This window comes from Hypomesus transpacificus, chromosome 9 (assembly GCF_021917145.1).
Source record: "Hypomesus transpacificus isolate Combined female chromosome 9, fHypTra1, whole genome shotgun sequence".
Taxonomy (NCBI): domain Eukaryota; kingdom Metazoa; phylum Chordata; class Actinopteri; order Osmeriformes; family Osmeridae; genus Hypomesus; species Hypomesus transpacificus.
The window spans coordinates 18,509,982-18,534,055 of record NC_061068.1 but is presented as its reverse complement, the minus strand read 5'-3'; the positions used below and the strand labels follow the sequence as shown (position 1 = coordinate 18,534,055).

At 45.2% G+C, this 24,074-nt stretch overlaps 1 protein-coding gene across 6 annotated transcripts in view; it reads right to left on the bottom strand.

The window, feature by feature from the left end:
- plekha6 (pleckstrin homology domain containing, family A member 6) overlaps positions 1-24,074 on the bottom strand; it is a 206,347-nt gene that overhangs the window by 49,609 nt on the left and 132,664 nt on the right. For 4 of the 6 annotated variants that reach the window (XM_047025028.1, XM_047025025.1, XM_047025026.1 and 1 more), the window contains exon 6: positions 13,345-13,445. In XM_047025028.1, the coding sequence (XP_046880984.1) occupies positions 13,345-13,445 (101 nt within the window). Of the gene's footprint in view, positions 1-13,344; positions 13,446-13,655; positions 14,257-24,074 lie in introns of those variants that run through there. The other 2 variants (XM_047025030.1, XM_047025031.1) reach the window with 1 other exon arrangement.

Genomic DNA, 24,074 nt, shown 5'->3' with positions numbered 1-24,074 from the left:
TTGTTTATTTCTTTGATTTGGCAGACCGCTGGCACTGCCCTACTCCTAACCCTTTGCCTGTTGTCCTCCCTCCTTATTGTTTGAGTTTATGTACATGCACATGTGTACTTATTAAAACCGTGTAACACGGCATTCTTGGTTGTGGCAAACACCTTCATTGGCGCTACCCTCCCGCTTCCTTCACCACTGTGCGGCCTAGGGCAGTTGCGTGCTCCTCCTCTCCCGAGCAATTGGAGGGGGGCGTAACACACCAGCAAAAGTCGTTTTTGACTATGAATCCGGCGACATGTTATCTTGCACGGTAAAGTCAGCATTGAGCCAGAAGGTCTACAGTTATTAAAACATAATGAATTGACATGGCTGTTCAATTATGATAGTGTGGCATCCGAAGTGTAAGGCCTTAATATCTCATAGCATTAGACAAAAACTCATAAAACTGGGCTGTGTCTACTACCGCGCACTTTATGAAGTACAGTGCACTAAAAAACAGTCCACTTACATTTTCAGTGCACTCCGTCGCTGATAAGTGCCACACTTACGTTAAACACTTGGCGGAAGTGACGGACGCAAATCTGCTCGCGACACCCGCGAAACCTGCCAAAATGAACGCGCTTCTCCAACCCAAGTGGAAAAAGCTGCCGAAAGGGCTTCTCCTCTTCCGCTACGTAGCCAAGAGTAGTGTCCATCGTTGTACACTGTTTTTTTGGACTGTTTGCAGTGCGCCATCCGGGTACTTTCAGTGCACTGAATTCATCTGGTTTTGTGAGTGAAGCGCCCTAAGCACTGAAAGTCAGTGCTCGAAGTGCACAAGGGCTCAGCATAAATGTAAATTTGTTCCGTGTACATATGTTATGTTATGCCAGGTGCTTGCGTTGTCTTGTCTTAAGAATTTCAGTGCCCAGTCTAACCTTGTGTTGTTCTGTGCATCTGACAAATAAAAGACTTGAACTTGAAGTGCGTGGTAGTAGACACAGCTCTGGTAACTCTTGGAGCTCATAACCATCTCCGTTTATTTTCTTTCTCCACACTTCTCCACTCCGTCGCTCTCTCCGCACGTCATCAACATGCCACCGGTCTTAGCAACAACATAATAGACCAATTTTCACCATACGTCACACGACTGTCAAGCTGGCTCAACTGCGCATGTCGGTTGCAAAAGACAAACTTCTCCCGGGTATAATACACTTGAGAGTGTCAATCAGGTCATCATATATCTCTGTCCACTGGATTACAGGGCTTGACATTAACCTTTTAGGCAGTTGTCCTTTGGACAAGGACATTTACGTTTCACTTGTCAATGCACAAAAGTCACTTGACCCCGATACCTTTAAATAGCCTGACCAAGTGATCGGGCAAAACCTAGCCTGGATAATGAAGGTCGCTTTCTCAGGCAAATGACGAATGAAACAGGCTTGGTAAAAAAAATCAAATATGCTGGCTATCTTCAGCAGGCTCGTATCTACAAAACTCAGTCCTCCCTGACGTTTCTGGTGTAGAATGGAGTGAAATACAACATTGTGCACACTGCCAGTGAGCAACGAGTCTGACTGAGGCTAACGTCAAAACAGTGTAACGCAGTCTCACACAGATTGCCAGTTTAAACAAATCAGAAAAATAATCGGACCAGCCGGCTAAGAGCAGAATTCTTCATATCTCTTAAAAGCTGCCCTGCTCGACTTTTTAGATGTAGAATTGACTCTTAAACTGTAAAATAATTAACTTTGTGACATGACGTGAAGACATGGTTGCCGCTCGACTATGCGGTCTGTACCGGGCGACATTCTCACTCAAATTTCAAGACTTTCGTGACCCAAATAAAAATTCTGATGCAACAGATCAATGGGTAATCGCTTTCTCTTTTAAAGGGTGTCCTCAACCTTTTTGGTCTTTTTTAAATCGAACTATTTGTATGATCCGTGTGTGTCCTTTTGTCATTATAAATGCTATCCTTTCCCGGTTTTCTGCCACCACTTAGCGCACGCATCCCGAATGTTTACAAACAAAAAAATTGTCTATAAGATACATGAATTGTACATATACAATATTATTTAAATCGCACATTCCCCAGGTAGCACACTTTTTATTGCTGAATTGGCCTTTTGCGGCGACAACATTCTGCAGCATTACTGTAGATTTTTCTTAGGACCCGCGCTCATTCTCAAGACAACCAGTTTAAATGTTAGCACTACCCTGGTGGCAATGGGCTCTGTTTACAGATTAAATATTTCGAAAGAATAGAGACATAATGAGTTGGCAAGCTTATTAAAATTCGGCTTCAGACAAATGCATTCTATTTGAAATTCTGCTGGTTTTCGTCGGAATTCTGCGCTCGCGAATTACGTTTGGGCCTGCTAATATCCCACTGCAGGGGGAATATCCCACTTGAATGCAGCACTAGACGGACTCCAACCCACCCTCCCCACTGCGCCAACTGAGAATGAGGTGAAATCTGTTTTATATTCGAGATTCAACAGACATTCATATTCGTACCTCCGTTAAGGCTCCGTGTCATATTTACGGACCGGGGTAAAAGAGTAGACAGCCTGAATGCCGAAAAACCACTCACAATGCTTCACAATTCCTTAAGAACAACTACAATCACACCAGAATCTTGACCCTTAGTTATCAACATGACTAGCAATGCTACAGTAAGTTACACAATGAGATGTGAGAGCCATCAAGTTGAGACTCCATCCAGTAACTCCATATGTTACCATATGAGAGGTGGGTCAGGTTGATAGCCTTACAAGATCAGCCTATTCTTCTGCCCTAAGTACAACATCTCTTGGTCAAAATTGAAATTCAGAAAATTCAACTATTAATTTTCATATAGGTTATTGTTCCTACAATTAACATCACCTGTGACCATGCATCCTCTCGTTACTGGTGTTCAAGTAAATCTTTTTCGAGATTAGCCTTTATTCTTCTACCCTAAGTAGGCCTACACCATCTCGTGGTCAGTTTTTGGCACTTTCTTCATGAGGTGCAGTTTGTACAACTAATTTACTTGTACATGAGATTACATTAGCTTCACTGTTCCACATGCAAAATTCACCTGCCATTAAATTAACATCTCACTGTATACAGCATGCCCTGTTGTCAGAATGTGCAAATCGTTTTTATATTCAATATTCTCATAATGTCAGTGTAACTGACAATTACAAAAAAAGCCTGTAAATAAAAGTAAAGGGAGAGAAAACTACCAGTAGCTACATAGTAATTCTCTGCATCAATTTCTGCGGCAGCAGTCATTAATGTCTCTTTGTCATCTTTCATCATCATCATCCTTTGATAAAAAGCATTCTGTTGAGGGAAACTGCTACTACAAGTTGAAATAGCCACCAATTGATATTTAAACTTTGTATTATGTCGAATATGATTAAAACCATGGTGACGTTGAGGCTACAATCACAAGCGTAGCCTGTAAGCAAAATATGCATTACCTGTTCGTAGTATGTTTTTATATGTAATATAACATTGAACATGCTATTTTATTAAGTCCACCACTTTTTCTCCTGTAATATTAACGGACAGTGGGGTTAAATGTTCAATGTACGGACTGGCTATTGCATTCAAATAGTAAATGCATTGACTCGGCAGCAATTGTCTCCCACGCCAATTGTAGCTATAGGCTATGCTGCTACAGCCGTATTGCTTTTTTCCGGAATATGTGCTCAGATTGACCATGAACACGAAATACAAATTATATCTAAAGTGTGGTGAAGTATGACAACGTTTTTTGTCGTCGGTTGCAATGGTGAATCCTAGTATCGGAGCTCCATAGATGTTGGCTTTTGGTAGTACAGTATTCATGCCCGCATTAAACTCAGAGTTGCCGTACTCTGAGTTGAGTTAACAAATTCATATCAGCTTTTCTGGAACCGAGTTTCCCATGTTAGAGTAACTCAACTCAGAGTTCAGGGTTAATCTCAGAGTTTGTTAACCCCGCTACCTGGAATACCCCCGAGAAGACTAGAAATTGTTCTGTCAACAATTGTATTTATTTTTTGCCTTTGACCCTTTGCTTACCAGCACAACATCTAAGCCAACTGAGCCATTCCCAGACATGGATTACGCAAAGTTCAGTAACTGGATAGTAAAATAATCAGTTTCTCCAATGGCATTGTCAGATTTGGTCCAAGTTCAAACAGCTGTAATTCTGTCATATTTTGACATATCAAGGTGAAACTTTGCATGGTACTTCAGGGGCGTGTCACCTTAAAGCATATTAGGTTTGAACCATCTTTCAAAAATACATTTTAAAACACAAACATATTGAGGCAGTGTGGACATTTACATAAATACACCCCTTTCAGCCATTTTGTATTTACGTTTCATATCAATTATACATATCTGTACACAATTTTAAGTCAATTTGACATTTTGTTTAAGAGATCAATTTTGAAGGTTTTCCCAAATTATCACTACACAGGAAAATCTATCATGGTGGACCTTATGGGTCTTTGAGGCTTTTTTGTTCCTCATGAAAAATTAGGCATGCACACCAAGGTCCCCATACTGTATGTGACCTCCCATGTCCCGTTTATTGACTGCTATCCAATCACAGACCCCACTCACGTGCATCAGTATATGTTAAGTAAATACGGCAATTTGCCAAATAGCTATCAATATGACAAATGGCTTACACATGGCTTATACACTGTATATTCACACAAAACCATACCGCACTGCTTCGGCAGGCCACCCTTTGTCCCTTATTTCATAGTGACAAAGTTGGCTGCCCTATGTGAGTTCCAGTTACCAGCAGGACACTACACCACTACTTTTTATTTAAATTTTTTCATTTAACACACGCTTTTATCCAAAGCGACTTCCAAGAGAGAGCTTCACAAAAGTGCATAGGTCACTAATCATAACAACGAGACCTGCAAAACATTGCAGGTAGCCAAAACATGAAGCATACATTGTGAAAAACCAAAAGGTGCCAAAGGGAATAACGATAGTTAATGGAGGTAACTCCAGTTCTATGAGTGGAGCGGAGCCCCATAGGGGAGCTCTGCTCCTAATGGTTTACCCGCTGCCTAGTGCAGCCAATGACTGAAGATCAAAATGTATCCGCACCTATCACTCACACAGGTGCCCTATATAAGGGGGTGACAGCCGTCACTCATCCTCCCAAAAGTATTAAATACAGCCGGGTTGAATAAGTCGAGCTGGGCCTGCAGCCCTATGGGGCTCCGCTCCACTCATAGAACTGGAGTTACCTCCATTAACTATCGTTCTATTTCCTGGAGCTCCGCCCCATAGGGGAGCTCTGCTCCTAATGGTTTAGGCGGAGCGAGCGAGGCCAGATATACCCCCAGTGAGACTATATCTAAAAAGACACATCATCTCACAAGACACCGAGGACAGACCTGCTGATGTAAATAATACATAGGGTCTGTCCTCCCGGTCAGACCCCTACTGTGACACAGAGAGCCGTCCAGGGTAAGAAAAACAGGGGAAGTTTACTTAGAAACTCATGTTGTTTCTCTCGCCTGCACAACAGCATAGCTGGAGGGGCAACAGAATACATACAGTAAAGACATCTCAACTGAGAACGTCTGCCTGTCCCACATTTGGCGATATAACCAATGAACAACTCGCATCTAGGGCCCACAAGAACCTAGCAAGTTGTCATCTCGCTACACCTGATCCACCAGCCATGCTGAGGACAGAATGCGCAAAAGATGAGGAGGAAACGTCCAACAGATAATATCGTACAAATGGTGAAGGCGACGACCAAGACGCCGCCTCACAAATCTCCTCCACTCCCACACCCCTGAGGATGGCGGCTGAGGCTGCCACTCCTCGGGTGGAATGAGCCCGAATGCCAGGTGGCACGGGACATCTCATAGACTCGTATGCGAGACCAATAGCCTCGCAGAGCCAGTGAGAAAGTCTCTGTTTGGAGAGTGGCAAGCCAGCTCTCGATCCAACGTAGCAGATCAGTAACTGGGGAGAAGATCTGATACTTGCTGTGCATTCCAGATAGCGCGACAGAGCACGCACTGGGCACAGCCCATGTAAGCGTCTTTCCTCCTCTCCGCTGTGCGGAGGCGGGAAAAAGGCTCTCAGTTCGCAGCTCTGCGCCCTGAACGCTCGGCTAATCACCTTGGGGATAAAGGCCGGATTAGGACGCAACACTGCTCTCGTTCGATCACCCGAGATGATCAAACAATCCGCTCGCGTTGACAGAGCGCAGAAGTCGCTCACTCGCTTAGCCGTAGTCAAAGCGAGGAGCAGACTGGTCTTGAGAGAAAGCAAACGTAATGACACGTTGTCTATGGGCTCGAAAGGTGGTCCGCACAGAGCGTCTAACACCAGAGATAAATCCCATGTAGGTGTTGACGCTCTCGGAGGTGGCCTGAGCCTACACACCCCAGCCAGAAAACGCTTGACCAGCGGGTAGCTGAACAGTGTCGTCTTTGCGAACCCTTCGTGACATGCCGAAATGGCAGCCGCGTAAACACGCACAGTGCTCGCGGCTAAGCCCTCGTCAAACAACGATTGTAAGAAACACAAGAACATTTCGACCGGACATGAGACCGGGTCAAGGTTCCGTTTTCCACACCATTGTGCAAAGGCTTGCCAGCGCGACACATACCCTCTAGCAGTAGATTGTGCGCGCGCACCCAGAATGGTCTGAATGACAGCATCAGACAGACCCCTGCGCTCTAAGAGCTCCCTCTCAGTAGCCAGGCCATAAGTGGGCCTCCGATCACTGGAGGGCTCTTCACCAGGCTTCCGGCCTGAGAGAGCGCATCCATCTGGTGAGGTATGGGCCAAGGCCCGTCTACCATCATCCCCATCAGTTCCGGGAACCACGGGGCTCCGGGGCGATCGGGGGCTATCAGAATGACCGACAGCCCCTCCGACCTCACCCGAGCCAGCAAGGGAAGGATGGAGGCCAGAGGTGGAAATGCGTACAGTAGACCTCTCGGCCAGGAACGGTGCGCGAACGCATCGACTCCCAGCGGAGGTCTGTCCTGTGGGCGCAGCGAGAACCATAGAGGACACTGTGTGTTGGCTCGTGACGCAAACAGATCCACCTGTGCTTGGCCGAAGCGTGCCCAGATCAGAGAAACGATGGACGGTTTCAACCTCCACTCGTCCTCTCTCGGGCCGCCCCTTGACATCAGGTCCGCTCCTTCGTTGAGCAGACCTTGAATGTGCTGAGCTCTCAGGGAGCGCAGGTGCGTGAAAGCCCAAGTCCACACTTCCTCCGCTAAGCGATGAAGAGATGGAGAGCGCACCCCTCCCTGTCTGTTGATGTAAGCCACCGTCGCCCTGTTGTCCGATCTGACGAGAACGTCTTGATCCCTCAACACCAGCGCGAAATGGCACAGAGTCAGTCGAACCGCTTCGAGCTCCAGGAGGTTGATGTGACGCGTCTCTGACGGTTCCCATCTTCCTCCTATTGAGCCCGCCTGACATACTCCACCCCACCCGGTCAAGGACGCGTCCGTAAAGACCGGGTAGAGAGATGTCACTCTGCCCATGTCGACTCCGCGCGTCAAGACACGCGGGTCTCTCCAATGGCTCAGATCGGCTTTGACTGATCTCGGTATCACTAGCAGTCTGCGGCGGTGTCGCACCGGATCCAACCGCAGCTGAGCGAACCATCTCTGCAGCTTGCGCATGTATAACAGGCCCAATGGCACTACTACATGAGCCGCCGCCATCAACCCCAACAGGGACATCACCGACAGTGCGGTGATTGTGCGTGAGACCCGGAACGCACGGAGAGCTATCGAAATAGCCTCTCTCCGTGGTGCCGACAGTCTGGCTCTCATCCCAACAGTGTCCAAATGGATACCTAGGTAGGTAAACTGCTGAGCGGGCCATGGAGCGCTCTTCTCCCAGTTGACCGCGAACCCCAACTGGCTGAGCTGAGTCACCAGTGAGATCGCGTCCTGGATAGCTCTGTCCGGAGACTGAGCCAGAACTAACAGGTCGTCGAGGTACGCCAGAATGCGTATACCCCTCCGCCGTAACAGTTCTAGAGCTGCTTCCACGCACTTGGAGAAAGTTCGAGGAGCCAGCGCGTACCCAAACGGCAGGCGCGTGTACTCGTACTTCTTCCCCTCGAAGGCAAAACGCAGAAATCTCCTGTGCTTCAGTTTGATAGGCACTTGGAAATACGCGTCCTTCAGATCTGTGCTGATCCCAAAGTCGTTCCGCTGCACACAAGTCAGCAAACGCTTTATCGTCAGCATGCGAAAGGGCCGTTTGGCCACACTCTCGTTGAGCACCCTCAGATCTAAAATCGGTCTCATCTGCCCGTTTTTCTTGGGAACCAAAAAATAAGGGGAGTAGAGACCCGAGTTCTCTCGATCTCTGGGGACAGGGATCACCGTCCCTTTGGTCAGCAAGCTCGCTATCTCTTTCCGAAGTGCGAGCGCTTTCAGCGGACAGGACAAGCGTGTCTCCCTCACTCCTCTGAAAGGAGGAGGAGTGCGCATGAACTGGATGGTATAACCCTCTCTCAGTATCCTGTCTAGCCAGCCTGACAGTGAGCATGACTCTCGCCACTCTGCATAATGCAGAGAGAGCGGGCGTGCGTTCAGCTGCGGAGCCGCAGACAGGAAACGGCCGTACTCTCGTCTGACCCCAGCCGCCGCTGTGCACCGACTCGGCGACACAGCCCAAGGCGGGGTCAACTCGAAAGGGCTGGAGCAGCGTCTCAAGGCCAAAAGAGGCCTGAGTGCTGTCCTCATTATGATCCTCGAGAAGACTCACAGCGCGACCAGAGGTCTGCGCGTAACGTTGCAGCGGTGGCTCATGTAACGTGATAACAGAGTCACACGCTGTGTTATGGCGCATGAGGGCGGCTAGCGGTCTGGCCACACGCTTGCTAGCTGGGCCAGACTCCGCTATGTACGTGCCCGATGGTTTGGCATCGCTAGTAGTTGGAAACTCGCGAACCGAAACCAACTCATTACTCCGCTCGACAACAGTACGAGTGCTCAGCTCAGTAACTGTCGAGATTGCAAGAGGCACTGGATGGAACACTTGTCTTTCTGGGAAAGAGTAAAGCGGAGGTCCAAGCCTCTTTATTTCATCCCTACAAACAGGGGTGGGAACCGAAGCCTCGGTCCCCGCCGCCAGTCACGCCCTCCTCTTTTTCCCACCTCCGCCACCACGCCAGCTGGGATTAGGCGGACGGCTGTAACCCGCTCTCTCGGGGGGAACAGCCAAAGGTGGAACAGGTGTCGCGGGAGGAGCAGCCTGCGTCGCAGTGGCCGCTCGTGCCACCGGACGGCGAGCTCGTTTCCTTCTACCTTGTGTGGCACCTGCAGGGATAGAGAAGGGAGCAGCGTTAGCCTTTTTCTGCAGGGTCATATGCCCCAGCAGGTGCTTCCTCTCCTCCTCCAGGCGCGAGAAGCGTTCGGACGCTGCAGCCACAGCCGGTCCGAACAGGCCCTCGCCCGTCACCGGGGCATTCAGCAGGGCAGACTTGTCCGCCTCTCTCATGGCCGTCAGGGACAGCCAGAGGTGGCGATGAACAACAAGGCTGTTGCCCATTGCTCTGCCTGCACAAATGGCCGCCCCCTGATTCAGGTGGAGCGCCGCGGACGCCATCCTGGCCACCCACGACGTCTCCTCCGGCGACAGGCCCTCAGGTTTCTCCGTCGAGAGCTTTGAGACCGCCGCCGTTAAAAGGGCGGCGTTGCCAGAGGCTGCCGCTGCCTGCGCACCCCAGACATAAGCTTTGTCTGCCAGAGAGGCAGTAAGCTTGTCACGGGAGGACGGCAGGTTTGCCTTCTTAGTCGTCATCCACGCGCTGGCCCCTGGAACCAGGTATGCCGCGAGGGACGGTTCCAAGGGCGGGGGGCCGGTCTTAACCGCCTCTCCCAGCCCGGTCACCCTCGTGAAAGGGAGCAGCGCTTTGACTGGCGCGTTAGCCATCAAAGGCGCTTCCCAGGAGCCCTGCACGTAATCAGCCAGCTTTGGCATGGTGGGGCACAGGGGTTTTGAAGTCTTCATGCGTTTTGCATGGGGGCCAACCTCCCACGGGTCCTCTTCCTCCACAGGAGGAGAGGCCGGCAGCGGAACGCCCATGATCTCCGCTGCTTTCTTAATGATTGCAGGGAAATCCGCCCTTCGAGACAGTGCAGAAGTGACAGTAGGGCCGGGAGCCGGCTCCTCGTCATCCTCCGAAATTGAACTCAGCGCCCGCCCTTCCACATCAGGAAAGGACAGGGGGGCTGTGCGCAACACGTTCTTCAGGATAACCTCCACAGGAAGGTCCCTACTAGACGGTTGCGCCTCATTTGCCGCCTCGAGGTGGTCCTCAAACTCCGAACTCTCCTCGTCGGAGATCAGGGCCGAGACCACATCTTCAAGGGGCTCTTCCACCTGGAAAAAATCAAAGCGCAGCCGCCTCTCCGAAACGGAGAGGCAAGCGCATGATTCGCAGTCAGGGGAATCCACCAACCCGTCCCTGGCATGCCGGGGTCCCATGCACACGAAACAGAATTCGTGGCGGTCCCCCTCAGCCTCCAGGTAACGGCACCTGCACTTGGCTCTTAAAAGAGCCTTGCGCGGGAGCGGTGGCATGGAAAAGCTCATTTTTCTTTTCTTCGCGATACTCTTCTATCTTCAAGCCAGTGAATTCAAGCAACCCGTGCTGAATTTTTTGGGAGGATGAGTGACGGCTGTCACCCCCTTATATAGGGCACCTGTGTGAGTGATAGGTGCGGATACATTTTGATCTTCAGTCATTGGCTGCACTAGGCAGCGGGTAAACCATTAGGAGCAGAGCTCCCCTATGGGGCGGAGCTCCACGAAATAGAACCATAAGAGCATGCAGTCAAACAAGTTACAACTAGAGAATGTACAATTTCTGGGGAAATTGTAGGGTGTGCTTGCTTGCGTTGGTTGCAGGTGGGTCCGTTTTCCCTTCTAGTGATATTTTCAAGCATTTAGCCTACTCATATTGCATAATTCATTAAGAACACCCTTTGAAACAAACAAACCCCCTTTGAAACAAGCGAACCCCATTAGAAACAAGCTACTGTAACAACACTGTCACTGGCAGTATTTCAGATGGAATTGCGATTCAAACAGTACCGTCTGGGGGGGGGGGGGGGGGGGGGGGGGGGGGGGGGGGGGGGGTCGAGGGAGAGTAAAGAAGTGCCCGGCAGACCTAGTATTATCCTTGTGCAGTTGCATATCGCAGGCATGCTTAAAGCCCCTTTACCCCTACTACTCACATCAATGTCAATGCGACATAACTTACAGAAGGTATGATATTGATCTTTGCTGCCCTTATGGCAAAGTGGATTTCTGAACTCCAAGCTCCAACTTGCGTGCTAGAACGTCTCTATCACGTTGTATCCATGCGTTGTTGCTAACGTGTGCTGACATAGTGACGTAAGCTAGCACAGAGTACCCTTCGTTGACCAAAGACACTTTTTGCCACAAAAACGTTGTAACCTCCTAAACTGTGCTACGGAACGTAAATAAAAATACAAGCAACTCAATCGGGACCAAGAGGAAACTTTGACATCAATGTTGTCTATGTAGTCCAAATTTTGACTGAGGCTTAGGGGTGTGAAAATAATTATAATCATAATAATAATAATATATATGTGAGAGAACAAAGGTTGTTCCCTTGCCGAAGGCAAAGCACACCCAATTAAACAACATGAACCTCAAAGAGTGCAAGAGTGTACTTTTAGGAAGGTCAGTACCAGGGTCTTGAATCTGATACGGGTCGTGATGGGTAGCCAGTGGAGGGAGAAGAGGGGCGGGGTAACATGGGAGCGTCTGGGTAGATCGAAGACTGCTGCGTTCTGAATCCCCTGGAGAGGGCGGGTTGCACATGCTGGGAGACCGGCGAGCAGCGAGTTGCTGTAGTTTTTACTTAAGTAAATGTCAGAGCCCATACTTCTTAACTTTTACTTGAGTGAAAGTGTAGTCAATACTTAAACTTTCATATTGGAAGGCTACATCTACTTAAGTGAAGTATGTGCACTTTTGCCATCTCTGCCAGACAAGGAAAGCGACTGAGGACTACCCAACTCACTTTCTTTTCATTTAACCTACTAGCGACTGGAAACTAATGGCACAAAATTAATTTCGAAACAGTGATCCCTGAATGTAGCCAAAAGAGCTTGCGTCTTGGTGGGCAGGTGTGCACAGGTGTTACTGTACTGCACTGAAACATAGTATGCAAAGCACAAATAACACCTGCCTGTACATATGCCTATATATCTATCAAAGAGTTAGATGTAGTGCTCATGTGGCGTAGGTGTGACCTACGTGACGTGTGTCAGTTGTAAATTGCTTGAGTGTGTTCAGAGGTTGGATATCATCACACAGGCATATTCAGATGCTAGTGAGCCCTTTGTATGTAAACCAGGGCACGGAATAATCCCTATACGCACACACACATGCAGCCAGAAAGCAAATGCGGTCTTAGTCACCTACTGGGGGGCAGTTGGGATATTCTGTCCAGTCCATCACTGACGTTGGTGCCTATGATTCCCTTCTGGGTATGTGTGATCACATAACCAGTGTGATCAGATAGTCGTGGTAAATCTGTGTGAACCGTTGATGGTGTATGTCACTAACTCATTATGTGGACGTTTTTATGTAAGAATGACATTGGCCTAATTTCTTAGTGTGCATGGATCTCCTGCAAGCGACACTACTAAAGGGGATAAGAGGGTGACAGCTCAATCTCCCTCCCTCTCTTGTTCGCGCTCTCACACACACACACACACATTGTCTGTCTTGGTTACTCTCGCAATCCATGGTTCCTTGTCTCCTCCTCTCTATGTGCTCCACATCTCTCCCTCCCTTCTCTATTATTTTGTTTTTGTATGCATTCAGGTGAAAAGTATACCAAAAGATGCCTAGTCAAACAAACAGTTGCACACCTCATCCCCAGGTCTTCCCATCTGTGCTATCTGTGTTTTATATGACACAGAGCAAACCTCCTTTTCCTGAAACCAATTTGCTCTGTCTCACACACACCCTTACAGCCCTCCCCAGTCATTCTGGACATCACAGATATTTCACCTCTAACCTTGTCAGTGTCCCAGGAGCAACAATTAAGTCTATCTGTCAAGTGACACTCACTCACCCAACATCTCAGACCCAACCCCACCCCTACATACACATACACCCCTACACATACACACACCCCTACACGTACACACACCCCTACATATACACACACTTTCAATCACTCTGCCACACTTAACCCCCGCAATAGCTCAGATCCATGTCAACCTGGTAACACCAATAGTACCTCCCCCACCCCACCTCCCCCCACACACACACACACACACTCCTCTTCCTAGTGGGTGAGCGAGCTGCGGGGTGACTGACCTTAAAGGCGTGCTTGCGGCCGATGTTATCGGACGGCTGCAGCACCCCGATCTGGAAGCTGAGCAGCGGAAGACTTCCCAACACTACGTCCTCCTTTTCGTCTGAGAAACAAACACAAAACAACAGAATCTAAAATCAGGGCCTGGATGTCAACAGGAAAACACCTCCAGGAGAAGAAACAGTCGTTTTCAGATTCCAAAATAAAGAACGGCATTAAATCAATCAAAACTGAATTCATATCCATTTGTCATGAGAGCAGTTGTATTGAGACTAAGTCCATCTCATTGGAAGACGTGGAGAGTCAAACCTACACCGTGTTGTAGCGCTAATGCAGGCGGCTTCTACAGTCCTCTCTCTCTTGCAACCGAGTGTATGTGTGGCGTGGTGGAGAAGAGAACTAGAGAGACACACTCCAATCCCAGAGAGGACCGACAACCCTTAGAATAGAAATCCATCTTGATCCAACAGTCCAGCGATAAGCGATGGTTAACGCCTCACACACTCTCGCATTTACACACGCACACATGCCCTTTTTCACACATGCACGCGTGCTCTTTCTCAAACACCCGTGCGCAAACCCCAACGGCAGGTGGAGAAGAAAAACAGGAGCGGTGATGATAGGGGGAATGAGAGAAGCACTTGCTGATTCAATAATGGAGGATGTCATGAAAATTTTAGTGTCTGGAAGGGAATCCAGAGAGCTGCTCTTTCTGTCCTCCACTCTGTTCTCTCTCTCTCTCTCTCTCTCTCTCTCTCTCTCTCTCTCTCTCTCTCTCTCTCTCTCTCTCTCTCTCTCGTTGTGCTTCGTTATCTTGTTTCTCCTGCTCCAGCACTACCCCCCTCACTGTCTCTCTAGACACAGCTCCTCACTATGCGGACACAAGAGCCCTCCTCTTTTTTCTGTGTGTGTGCGCGTGTATGTGAAAGAAAGAGAGGGATAAGGAAAGGGGGAGGGGTAGGGGAGCCATGGGGGCGGTGTTTGTGCAATCATACAGTATGCTGTTCTCTGCTCCGTGTGTGCGTATGTGTGAGATCAGTCCCATGTGACTAAGTGTTGCAGGAATACTGGCCCCCAGCCAATTCTACCTGCCAAACCACAATCTACCAACCACATACACACAGGAAAATGCATACACCCACGCCTCTCTTTCTCTCTCTCAATTCAATTTTCATTTCAGTTTTTTTGTTGGCATGAATGTGCTGCTTAAATAATGCTACCAAAGCAGTCCACAGTGAAGGGACAATATATAATTAGAACATGTATCAGAGAACCCAATCACCAGGGGCGGCTGGTATAAATGGGAGAACAGGGCTAAGCCCTCCCTATCTTTTACAATAAAGTTGAAAAAATTATTGTTAATAAACCTTACAACAGAGTGGCACCTAGAGCAGAAAACAGCAGATAGTCACAAGAAAAATTAAAAAGCAAATTTCTTCCAGCCCAAAATGCACCAGCTACCATTCATCTTCATAGTGTGTGTGACAGGTTTTGAGGCACGGCCCCTTGATTTGCTGCTAATTTGGGCTAAATTAATTCAGCCCACAGGCCACTGACTTTTGATGTGTATTATTTACTTTCTCATCTGTTTTCTTTGGAAAAAAATTCTAACTTAAGCGACTTGGGACACATGGTCCAATCGTTCAAATGACTCCAAAGGACAAACGACAAAATCGTACGATGTGTGCAAGTTGGTTTGAATGAAAGGACTGGCTAATGGCAAGTGTAACTAATAATCTGCTTTTCTGTTGTTGTAACTTGGTATCTTGGATGTAGTTTACTGCAGCTTGACCTATTGATGAATATATAATAGCGTACACTTTTTTAGCTCACCCCACCCAATATCACCACCAGCCATCAATGCTTATTACCATTCATCATAAAACATTCTTACAAATATGATGCAATTTAATAATAAAAAAATATTATATCTGTGTGGGTATGTGTGAGTGTAATTAGAAAACTAAATGTACTCCCTCTCTATCACTTGGTCTCTTTCACTCTCTCTTTACCCCTCTCTATGTGTCTCTTGCTCACACTTTTCCTATGAAGCCAGCATATTTTGTACAAACACACTTACACTCTCATGGTGTAAGTGTGTCAGGCGAAACAAAGTTCACTATATTTCGGAGCAGGTTAATGTAGTACTATTGTATGTACTACTGTCTAATAGCTAATGTAATATTGCACACATGTTCATCCTATTTCCCCTAAAGCAATACGGTTAGGCTACTTAAAGACACCCCTTCCACTCATAAAGTATGTTCTAAATGGCATAAATGCTGCCAATTAATAACTGACGCAAAAACGTATTGTAAATGGTCAGTAACTTTGCCTATCGATTAAGGTAGGCCACTCTAAAGCACGTATCTGCTTAATTTGATCTTGACATATAGGCATGTAGCAAATAATAACAATAAACCCACTATTAATTAATTATCTTAATGCAGTGTAACTAATTCAACATAATAATGCACCTAAAATACAAACTTGAGCAAGTGCGTTTAGCAATCGCTATCGAATCAACAACCAGGTGCAATTTAGCTAGCAGGTGAAGAATACAAACAACTGTGGTAGGGCTGACTTGCAGCGCGTTGGGCACACGTCCTCTTAGGGGTGGGGTGTATAAATACGCAGTTTCCGCCTGAACTAAGTCGTTTTGAATTGTTTGGCGCGTGTTGCCAGTGTTCTTCCGTTGTCACTGGAAGAACACTGGTAGGTTTCGATTTATCTGTTTTGAAATCTGTCAAACAATTCAAAACGACTTAGTTCAGGCGGAAACTGCGTATTTATACACCCCACCCCTAAGAGGGTGTGTGCCCAACGCGCTGCAAGTCAGCCCTACCACACAACGAAAAACATTCATACTGTATTGGAGGACACTACAATACAGACATCTTTCGTGCTACAATCTGAACATGACACCTAACTGGAAAACAACAAAGAACCTGAACACTAAAAACCCCACCATAACACAGAACCTGAACAAATCTGAGACCCTGAACATACAGCACACAGAACCTGAACAAATCAGAGAACCTGAACACATCATACAGAACCCTAACACAACACGGTTTTATACCAACTTTATGTAACTTTATGTGACTTAAATGCTCAAATTGTTTTAAAACTGACTGTAAAGTAGGCGGACGGGTTAACATTCTTCTATCTGAACTATTGATTGCACAATAAGGTGTGGGGTGGAGAGATACCAGAGGGTTTAGATTAGATTTAGGAGACTTGCAGCATTGTTTAGTTTGCCTGTATTCATCATTGGTAGGCTGTGACTGGACTGAGTGACCAAAGAAGAAAAAGATGGCAACCTTGAAAATCACTTGAAGAAAGGCAACCAGGTGCTGGACAGACCCACAAGTGAGAAAAAAAATCTCTCTCCCTCCAAAATGACTAGATTACTGTATCTGATATATACTATTACTATATAAAACAATAATGAATGACTGGAAGGTAGTTACAGAGAGGACAGTCAAGGTAGAGGGATTGTTTTCTAATCATAAAATGTTATTATTATAATATATTTTTTAATATATGTACACTTCACAGAAAGTAGCTGTGTATTCATGTACATGTTCTGTTTAGTGCAAGCAGCTCATTGGCTGTCTGTCTCCAGATCGCCATGGTTGTTGCACCCCTGTTCACTGGCTGTGTTTGGCCCCTCTGTTGTCACTAGCATAGAGATGGTGCTGGTAAACTGCCCTGTCACACCCTGACACATGATGTACCCCCCGATTCCCTAACCGCTTAGCCATCTGACCCCCAGATCTCTCTCAGCTGTCTTGACCAAGAAAACACAGATCCAGGTCAGATTTGCATAGTCTGTGTGTTGAGTTTTAGTGGCAGAAAGAAGTTTTCCAGAGTGAAGATACAGAACCGCCCTCCAGGGCTAGGGGTTTTAAATAAAGCTCAAAACAGGTATATCTCTTCATCAGTCACAACTCTAAACTACAGCTCCCAGAAACACTCAGTACCTACCTGTACTACATACTAGCACATCTCTAACAGCTGAAGTATGTGTATTGTTGCTATACGGTAAACACGCAGTTAGGAGGAAATCGTTTTGATAAGAAATACTGTGTAGCTAATTACAAGATAGGAAGCAGCATGCCACAAGTGTGTACTCAGGTAACCAGACAGGTGCCATGCAGAGAAAAGAAGCCTACCCTGACTCTGACCCTAGACAGACAGACAGACAAGAAGGCAGGCAGGAAAGCAGACAGACAGAAAATCAGACAGATTGTATATGCCCTGCCACTTCAAGAGAACTTAGGTACAGGCTGTACTCTGGGAAATATACACACAGATAAAGACACAGAGTAAATAAATACACACTGTCCAGAGTTCAAGTATCAAAATGGCACAAGGAAAATACTGTAAACAGGTCGTTTACACAGAATTTAGTTCAGTTGGGACAGGCTTATTGTGACATACACACTCCTGTCTGTGATGACTGCCATTATAGTTTTGCTTTGGGGGTTGCAAACACACACACACACACACTCATACTGATGTACACACACAGATGCACACATACATGTATACACATACACACATGCATAGACATACACACACACGTGCAAACACACGCTGATGCCAAACAATGGAATGAGAAGCCTATCAGAGCTCCAAACACAGACGCAAACTTCCACACCCTCATGGAAGAACCCTCACACAAGTTCAAATGTGTGTGTGTGTGTGTGTGTGTGCACTTGTTTTCAAAGCAAAACTGCACTGCAGCCATCAAAAACAAAACAAAAATATAGCTGCAAGCAACGATGCGGGTTCCTCCGCAAGATGGGAAAATATTATACAAATTTCCATTGTAGAAAATTAAGAGTTGGACAAGAGAGCAAAACTACTTAATGTAGTTGGCCAACAACGATAGGCTGAATGGGGATTTGAACTCATGAGCATTAGGGTGCAAGTCAGTGTCTCTTTACCCTCTCTGCTACACACAAACTATGGAGATTTCATCAATAGCTTTGGTCAGCTTTGGGAAAAAGGTTAAGAAACGGTTGACATTTCAAGGTAAAATGAAATTGCACATGGTACATCAGAATGATGTCACCTTGAAGCCAATTAGGTTTGAAAAACCATCAGTCAAAATTATATTTGATTTATTAACATAAAGGCAATGTGTACATTTACATAAATACACCTCTCTCAGACATTTTGTATTGCATTTCTCATTCCATTTCACCCTATGTTAAGACATCTGCCCGCACACTATCCCCATCCACGCTGTTTCCCTAGTTGCTGCAACAGCCGCTCGAGATTTGGATGTAGTTCTAAAATTGCCTTCCACAACCAAACATCAACCACAACACTGTGCACAAACTTTCTCAAAGATGGCTTGAAACCGCAGATGTTGACCCTTCTTAATTAGATCTCAGTCAAGCCACAATAGCCTCATAGATCACTGTGCCAAGACACAGCCCCTGATCAGCTCTTGGCAAGTGCTGCCTCTACATGCGGAGTTGCTGAGTCTCTCTTCCCATGAAACTACACATCATGCACACTTAGGGTGACCAACGAGATTGTGTTAACTACGGTGGCCCTGAAGTGCAAAACACACCCCCTTATATGAGTACTTCCCCCAAATGAAAACACTCCCCCTAAATACGAGTCAACTCCCCCCAAATCGGATGACTCGTTCACCTCCCCCAATACAAAAACACGCTCCCCTAAATGGAAAACAACATTACATTAACTCAAAAACACATTACATTAATTGTGAACGGAAAGGGTAGGTACTACACTTCAGCGCTGATTGGATGCAGACTAGGCTACCTAACAAGAAATAAGAAATTGATCGACAGAAGTACAAAATACAATAGTTACGTGCACCAGGACAGTTGTTTGGCTATCGAAGAATGTAGCAAATAGTAGGCTACTTATGCAAAAGTGTTGCGTGTTAAATGTAAAAATCGATAGCCTAAGAACTATCCTGGTCCATGTTTATGGAGCTAAATCAGGGCCAAATGTTTTGTTAATTCAAAAAAAAATCTTTAGTCGAAAAACTAAAGCTTGATATTGAAAATGTACGTTTTGGTCGAAATCTTGAAAAATATGTATTCAAAGACTCATTTTTTTGTTGTTGTGTGTTTCAGTTTTATGATGATGATGATGATCTCTCGGTTTCATGTTTTTTTGACTTTTTTTTTTTAACTTTTGGTCCCGATTTTGTATAGGGGGCGTGGCTTCAACTCAGAGGCGAGAATTATGAGTGACAGCCTAACAAAGAGGCAGAAGACTCAGCAGTCGGCATGGCGTCCGCTCCGCCAACCCAGTCTCATACTACTGCGTATCTATGACACGGGTTTACACATCTATTTTGCGTCCCATAGACCAATTATTTGTTTGAAACATTCGGGATGCACGCGCAATGTGGTTGCAGAAAACTGGGAAAGGATAGCATTTTAAATGGCAAAAGGACCACACGGATTATAGATATAGTTAGATTTAAAAAAACCAAAAAGGTTGAGGAGGACACCCTTTAAGAGAGAAAGCGATTCCCCATTGATCTGTCGCATCAGAATTGTTATTTGGATCACGAAAGTCTTGAAATTTGAGTTAGAATGTCGCCCGGTACAGACCGCATAGTCGAGCGACAACCATGTCACTCATAATTCCTGCCTCTGAGTTGAAGCCACGCCCCCTACGCAAAATCTGGGTCAAAAGTCTGAAACTGAAAAGAAAACTGAAACTGAAAAAAACAAACTGAAACTCAAAAGACAAAATTGAAGTTTTGAATATGAAAACATAATGTGAAACTGTGAAAATATGAAAGTGAAAAATGAAAATGAATAACTTATTCAAAATGATTCCAGAATTGAATTGACATTTTATTCAACCTGAAAAAAAAATCGTCACATTTATTTTGTCTTTGAATAAATGGTTTTATTTTTCACGTTTTCGACCAAAACCTTTGGTCGACATTTTCAATGTCAAGCTTTAGTTTTTCGACTAAAGATTTTTCTTTTGAATTAACAAAACATTTGGCCCTGATTTAGCTCCATACACGTCATTGTCATTGTGGCATTTCGTTCTTCTGTAGTGGAATATTAGTTTTTTCTTCTGAAAAGTCCTGCTTCATTCAACTGTGTTTTTAGCGTGCGCATAGGCTACTTATTTTAATATTGTGAAACGTGAACAGCATATCTAACATTATTTCATAGGAATGACCCTTATTAAAATAAAGAGTAGTGTCATGACTCTGAATTGTTTACACAAATGTTTTCTCTTTTCTTCCAACCAAAACGATCAAGTTCAAGATAATGACGAGTTACGTGGAAAAGTTGTTTGTCTATTGATGTTTACGTTTAACACGCAATTTATGCTTCTGCATAGGTAGTGTATGCTACATGCTTTGATAGCCAAACAAATGTCCTGGTGCACGTAACCCTGTCAGGCATTTTGTATTTCTGTCGATCTATTTCTTATTTCTTGTTAGTTAGCCTACTGCATCCAATCAGCGCTGAAGTGTAGTACCTACCCTTTCCATTCAGCGTTAATGTAATGTGTCTTTGAGTTAATGTAATGGCATTTCCCATTTGGGGGAGTGTACCTTTGTATTGTGGGGTCATTCTATTTGGGGGGAATTGACTCTTATTCGGAGGGAGTGTTTTCATTTGGGGGATGCTTTCATGTTAGTGGGTATGATTTGCCCTTCAGAGCCACCGTAGTTAACTAACAAACAGTAACATTACAAACATCTAACTGAATGAACACAACAACTGAAATCCCTCGCATGGCTGTTGTAACCAAACAATTTTCCTCAAGTCTTTGCGTCTTTTGACATGCCGCACTGCATGTAGGGTACCCAAGAGCTGGACGCTGATTATCTAGCTGGATAGCTGTATTCCGACTGCGTGATATGACGAGTGCTAGTGACGCGCCAAGGTCTCGGAGTCTCCTGCATTAACAAATTCTGTTGGATTAGCAAGCTATTTTTACTAATGTTTTGTTAGCGATTGAATGGTAATGCAAGCTAGCTAAAAACAATCGCCGGGTTTCCCAGATTCGTTAAGAAGCTCTTAACACTAAGAGCTTCTTAGGATCATTCTAAGAATGCTCTCGAACGCTCTTAGAACGCTCCTAAGAAGCTCTTACGTTGTATTTACACTGCAGCGATGCGAGCGACAACATGTTTTCCATTCATTTTCATTTTCATTCAAGCCAGGCGAATCGCTTACGTGGTGCATTGTGGGTAGTGACGCGACCGAGTTGAGATTTTCTAAACTTTATGCAAATGAGGAGCGATTTTCGCTAGCGATGACCGATCGCAGTGTTTTCTTGTTTCTCGTAACGTAGCAACCATGGTAAACAGTTGTAGCTTTCAGTTTTTAAGATGGAGGAGAAACTAATCGCCTGTGGTTGTATATCCAGTCCTGTACGAGACGTCTCTGTATTTGTACAAAGACAGGTGCAGGTTTGCCGATGTTGTCGGTGCTTTCAAATTCAGTCTCTCGTCACATTATGTAACTTTGTTCTGGTAACTAGCTAGTTACAGTAGTAGTCCGTCTGGAACTCCCTGGTCGCATCGACAGATTAGCAGAGACTTTGAGTAATATCATAAAGGTTTTTACACATGTCAACGTGTATGTCTATTAAACAGTTTTGTATTTTGTATAGTATTTTGATCGATGTTGCGAGTACGTAAACCCAAGTCTGCACACTTGGCCAAGACAACTACAACAGTGACTTTAGAGAACTACAATTCTACATTAATCTGTTTGATACGCCCCCAAACGTGGTGAACTGTGGGATGGCAAGCGATTCGCGTTGCTGCGGTGTAAACGCACTGTTAGCGTGAAGAGCTTTTTAATGAATCTGGGAAACTCGGCCAATGTTATTTAGCTTAGCCAAACTGGTTTTCATAGCAACAGAAATCAACAAATCAGATCAGTCGAACCTTATTTAGAAAAGGGGGATGGTGGTGAAATGGAACGCGTCTTTCTGCCTTGAAGCTGCGTGCGCATCATCATCATCATCAACACCCCATCTATATGTAAAGATAACATCCAAGCTAACAATTTCGCCAAATCTGACTGCAGCTTTGTATGCGATATGTAATGTGTTATGGTTGTTTGAGTTAAACAACTTGCTAAATGAATTAAATGTATAAAAGAGAGCGTTTCAATCAAATCAAAAATATTTTTAAACCTAGAGGTTTAAAAGGCTTTGCCTAAACTGACATGCACCAACTCAGAGAAATGAGTTTCAACATCCATTTACACATTTAATCTCTATTTTTTACTCTACTTTACTGTCTGCAGGTACAAACAAGTTAAATTTAAGACATTTAATACCACTAGCTACCAAATGAAATTAAAGACCAAACTTCAGATGGAAATACAAATCAAAAGTGGAAATATACAGTTAAAAACTGTATATTAAAAACCAGGTAAAAACTGATGTCTGTTCAATATTAACAATATGGTAAAGTGACAATTATCGGTTGAGTTTAAAAACATTGACTAAATGTGTGTATGCGAAAGGATTACACACAAATGTAGTTGCTGTCCTAAATTATATTTATTATTATACTATGGTGGAGCAGAAACTAGGAATTCCATGAATTCCATGGAAACAAAGGCAAATGTGGTGATGTACTGATGTGGAGCACAAATCATCCAAGAAGGAGTAATTCTCTTAAATGTGTTTTATATTCAGATGAATAATAATTGGATTCAGGTCAAAAGTCTATCACTTGAACTGGTTTCATCACTTAAGACACTCAAGGTCAGCAGCTTGGCATGCTGGGACATGGAAAAGATGAAACATTTAGACTTTCATAAGGTAAAATGTTGGTTTGTCCTTTTTCATCCATGTCCTCAAAAAAGCAGTCTGCAAAGCCAGAAGACACAGTAGTCTGTGGGGTGACTGTCAGTCTCCGGAGGTCTGCAAGCCAGTTGGATAAAGCTGTCTTGGGGTCAGGGCTGAAGAGAAGCCGTCCAGCTAGAGAGGGGCAGTCCAGCAAGGGGTCTGTGTTTCTCTCAACATCTCCTGCATCCTTTGTTACACTCAGCATCCTCTGTTGTTGCTCTTAGCATGCTCTGTTGCACTCTGTTGAGCAGGCCTCTGTATGACCCTCCAGACCTTTAAAAGTGAAGAAAGGGTCCATGTTAGTAGTGAAAAATGAAGCTTTTTTCATCACACTTGATATATCCTGCAGTTTTGACTGTGAAAATGCAGTAGCACTAGTTCAAACTTGAATCCAAATGTGTTGACCTGATGGACACCCATGCACGTCAATCAAAACACGGTTTTGATTCCAGGCTCTGACAAGATTATTTAGCTCTAAACTGGTCAATATATACACATCTGACCAGAGACCTGTTCCATAAAGCGAGTTTACCGAATAAGCCAGACTTACGTCAGTTAGTCTGACTCATTTCTAGTTCATTCGGTTCCATAAAGTTAGCTCAACGTAGTTCAAACTCGGTTACTATGGCAATTTAGGCTGCAAAACTAGTCTGGTCCGGGGCAGGCTAACTGTCGGGCTTAGCGTGACTTGGTACTTAAGACCTTCCTGTAACACTGACCCAACGGGAAAACGATGATTTACCACGGATATTCTCATTTTCTTATTCTCATCAGTTCAATATATTCAACATTGATAGAAAATCTACTTAAATAGCCTACATATGCTACAACGTTTAGCGTAATGCATTAAACGATGATGAACAATGATTTGATCCACGCCACGTTAAAC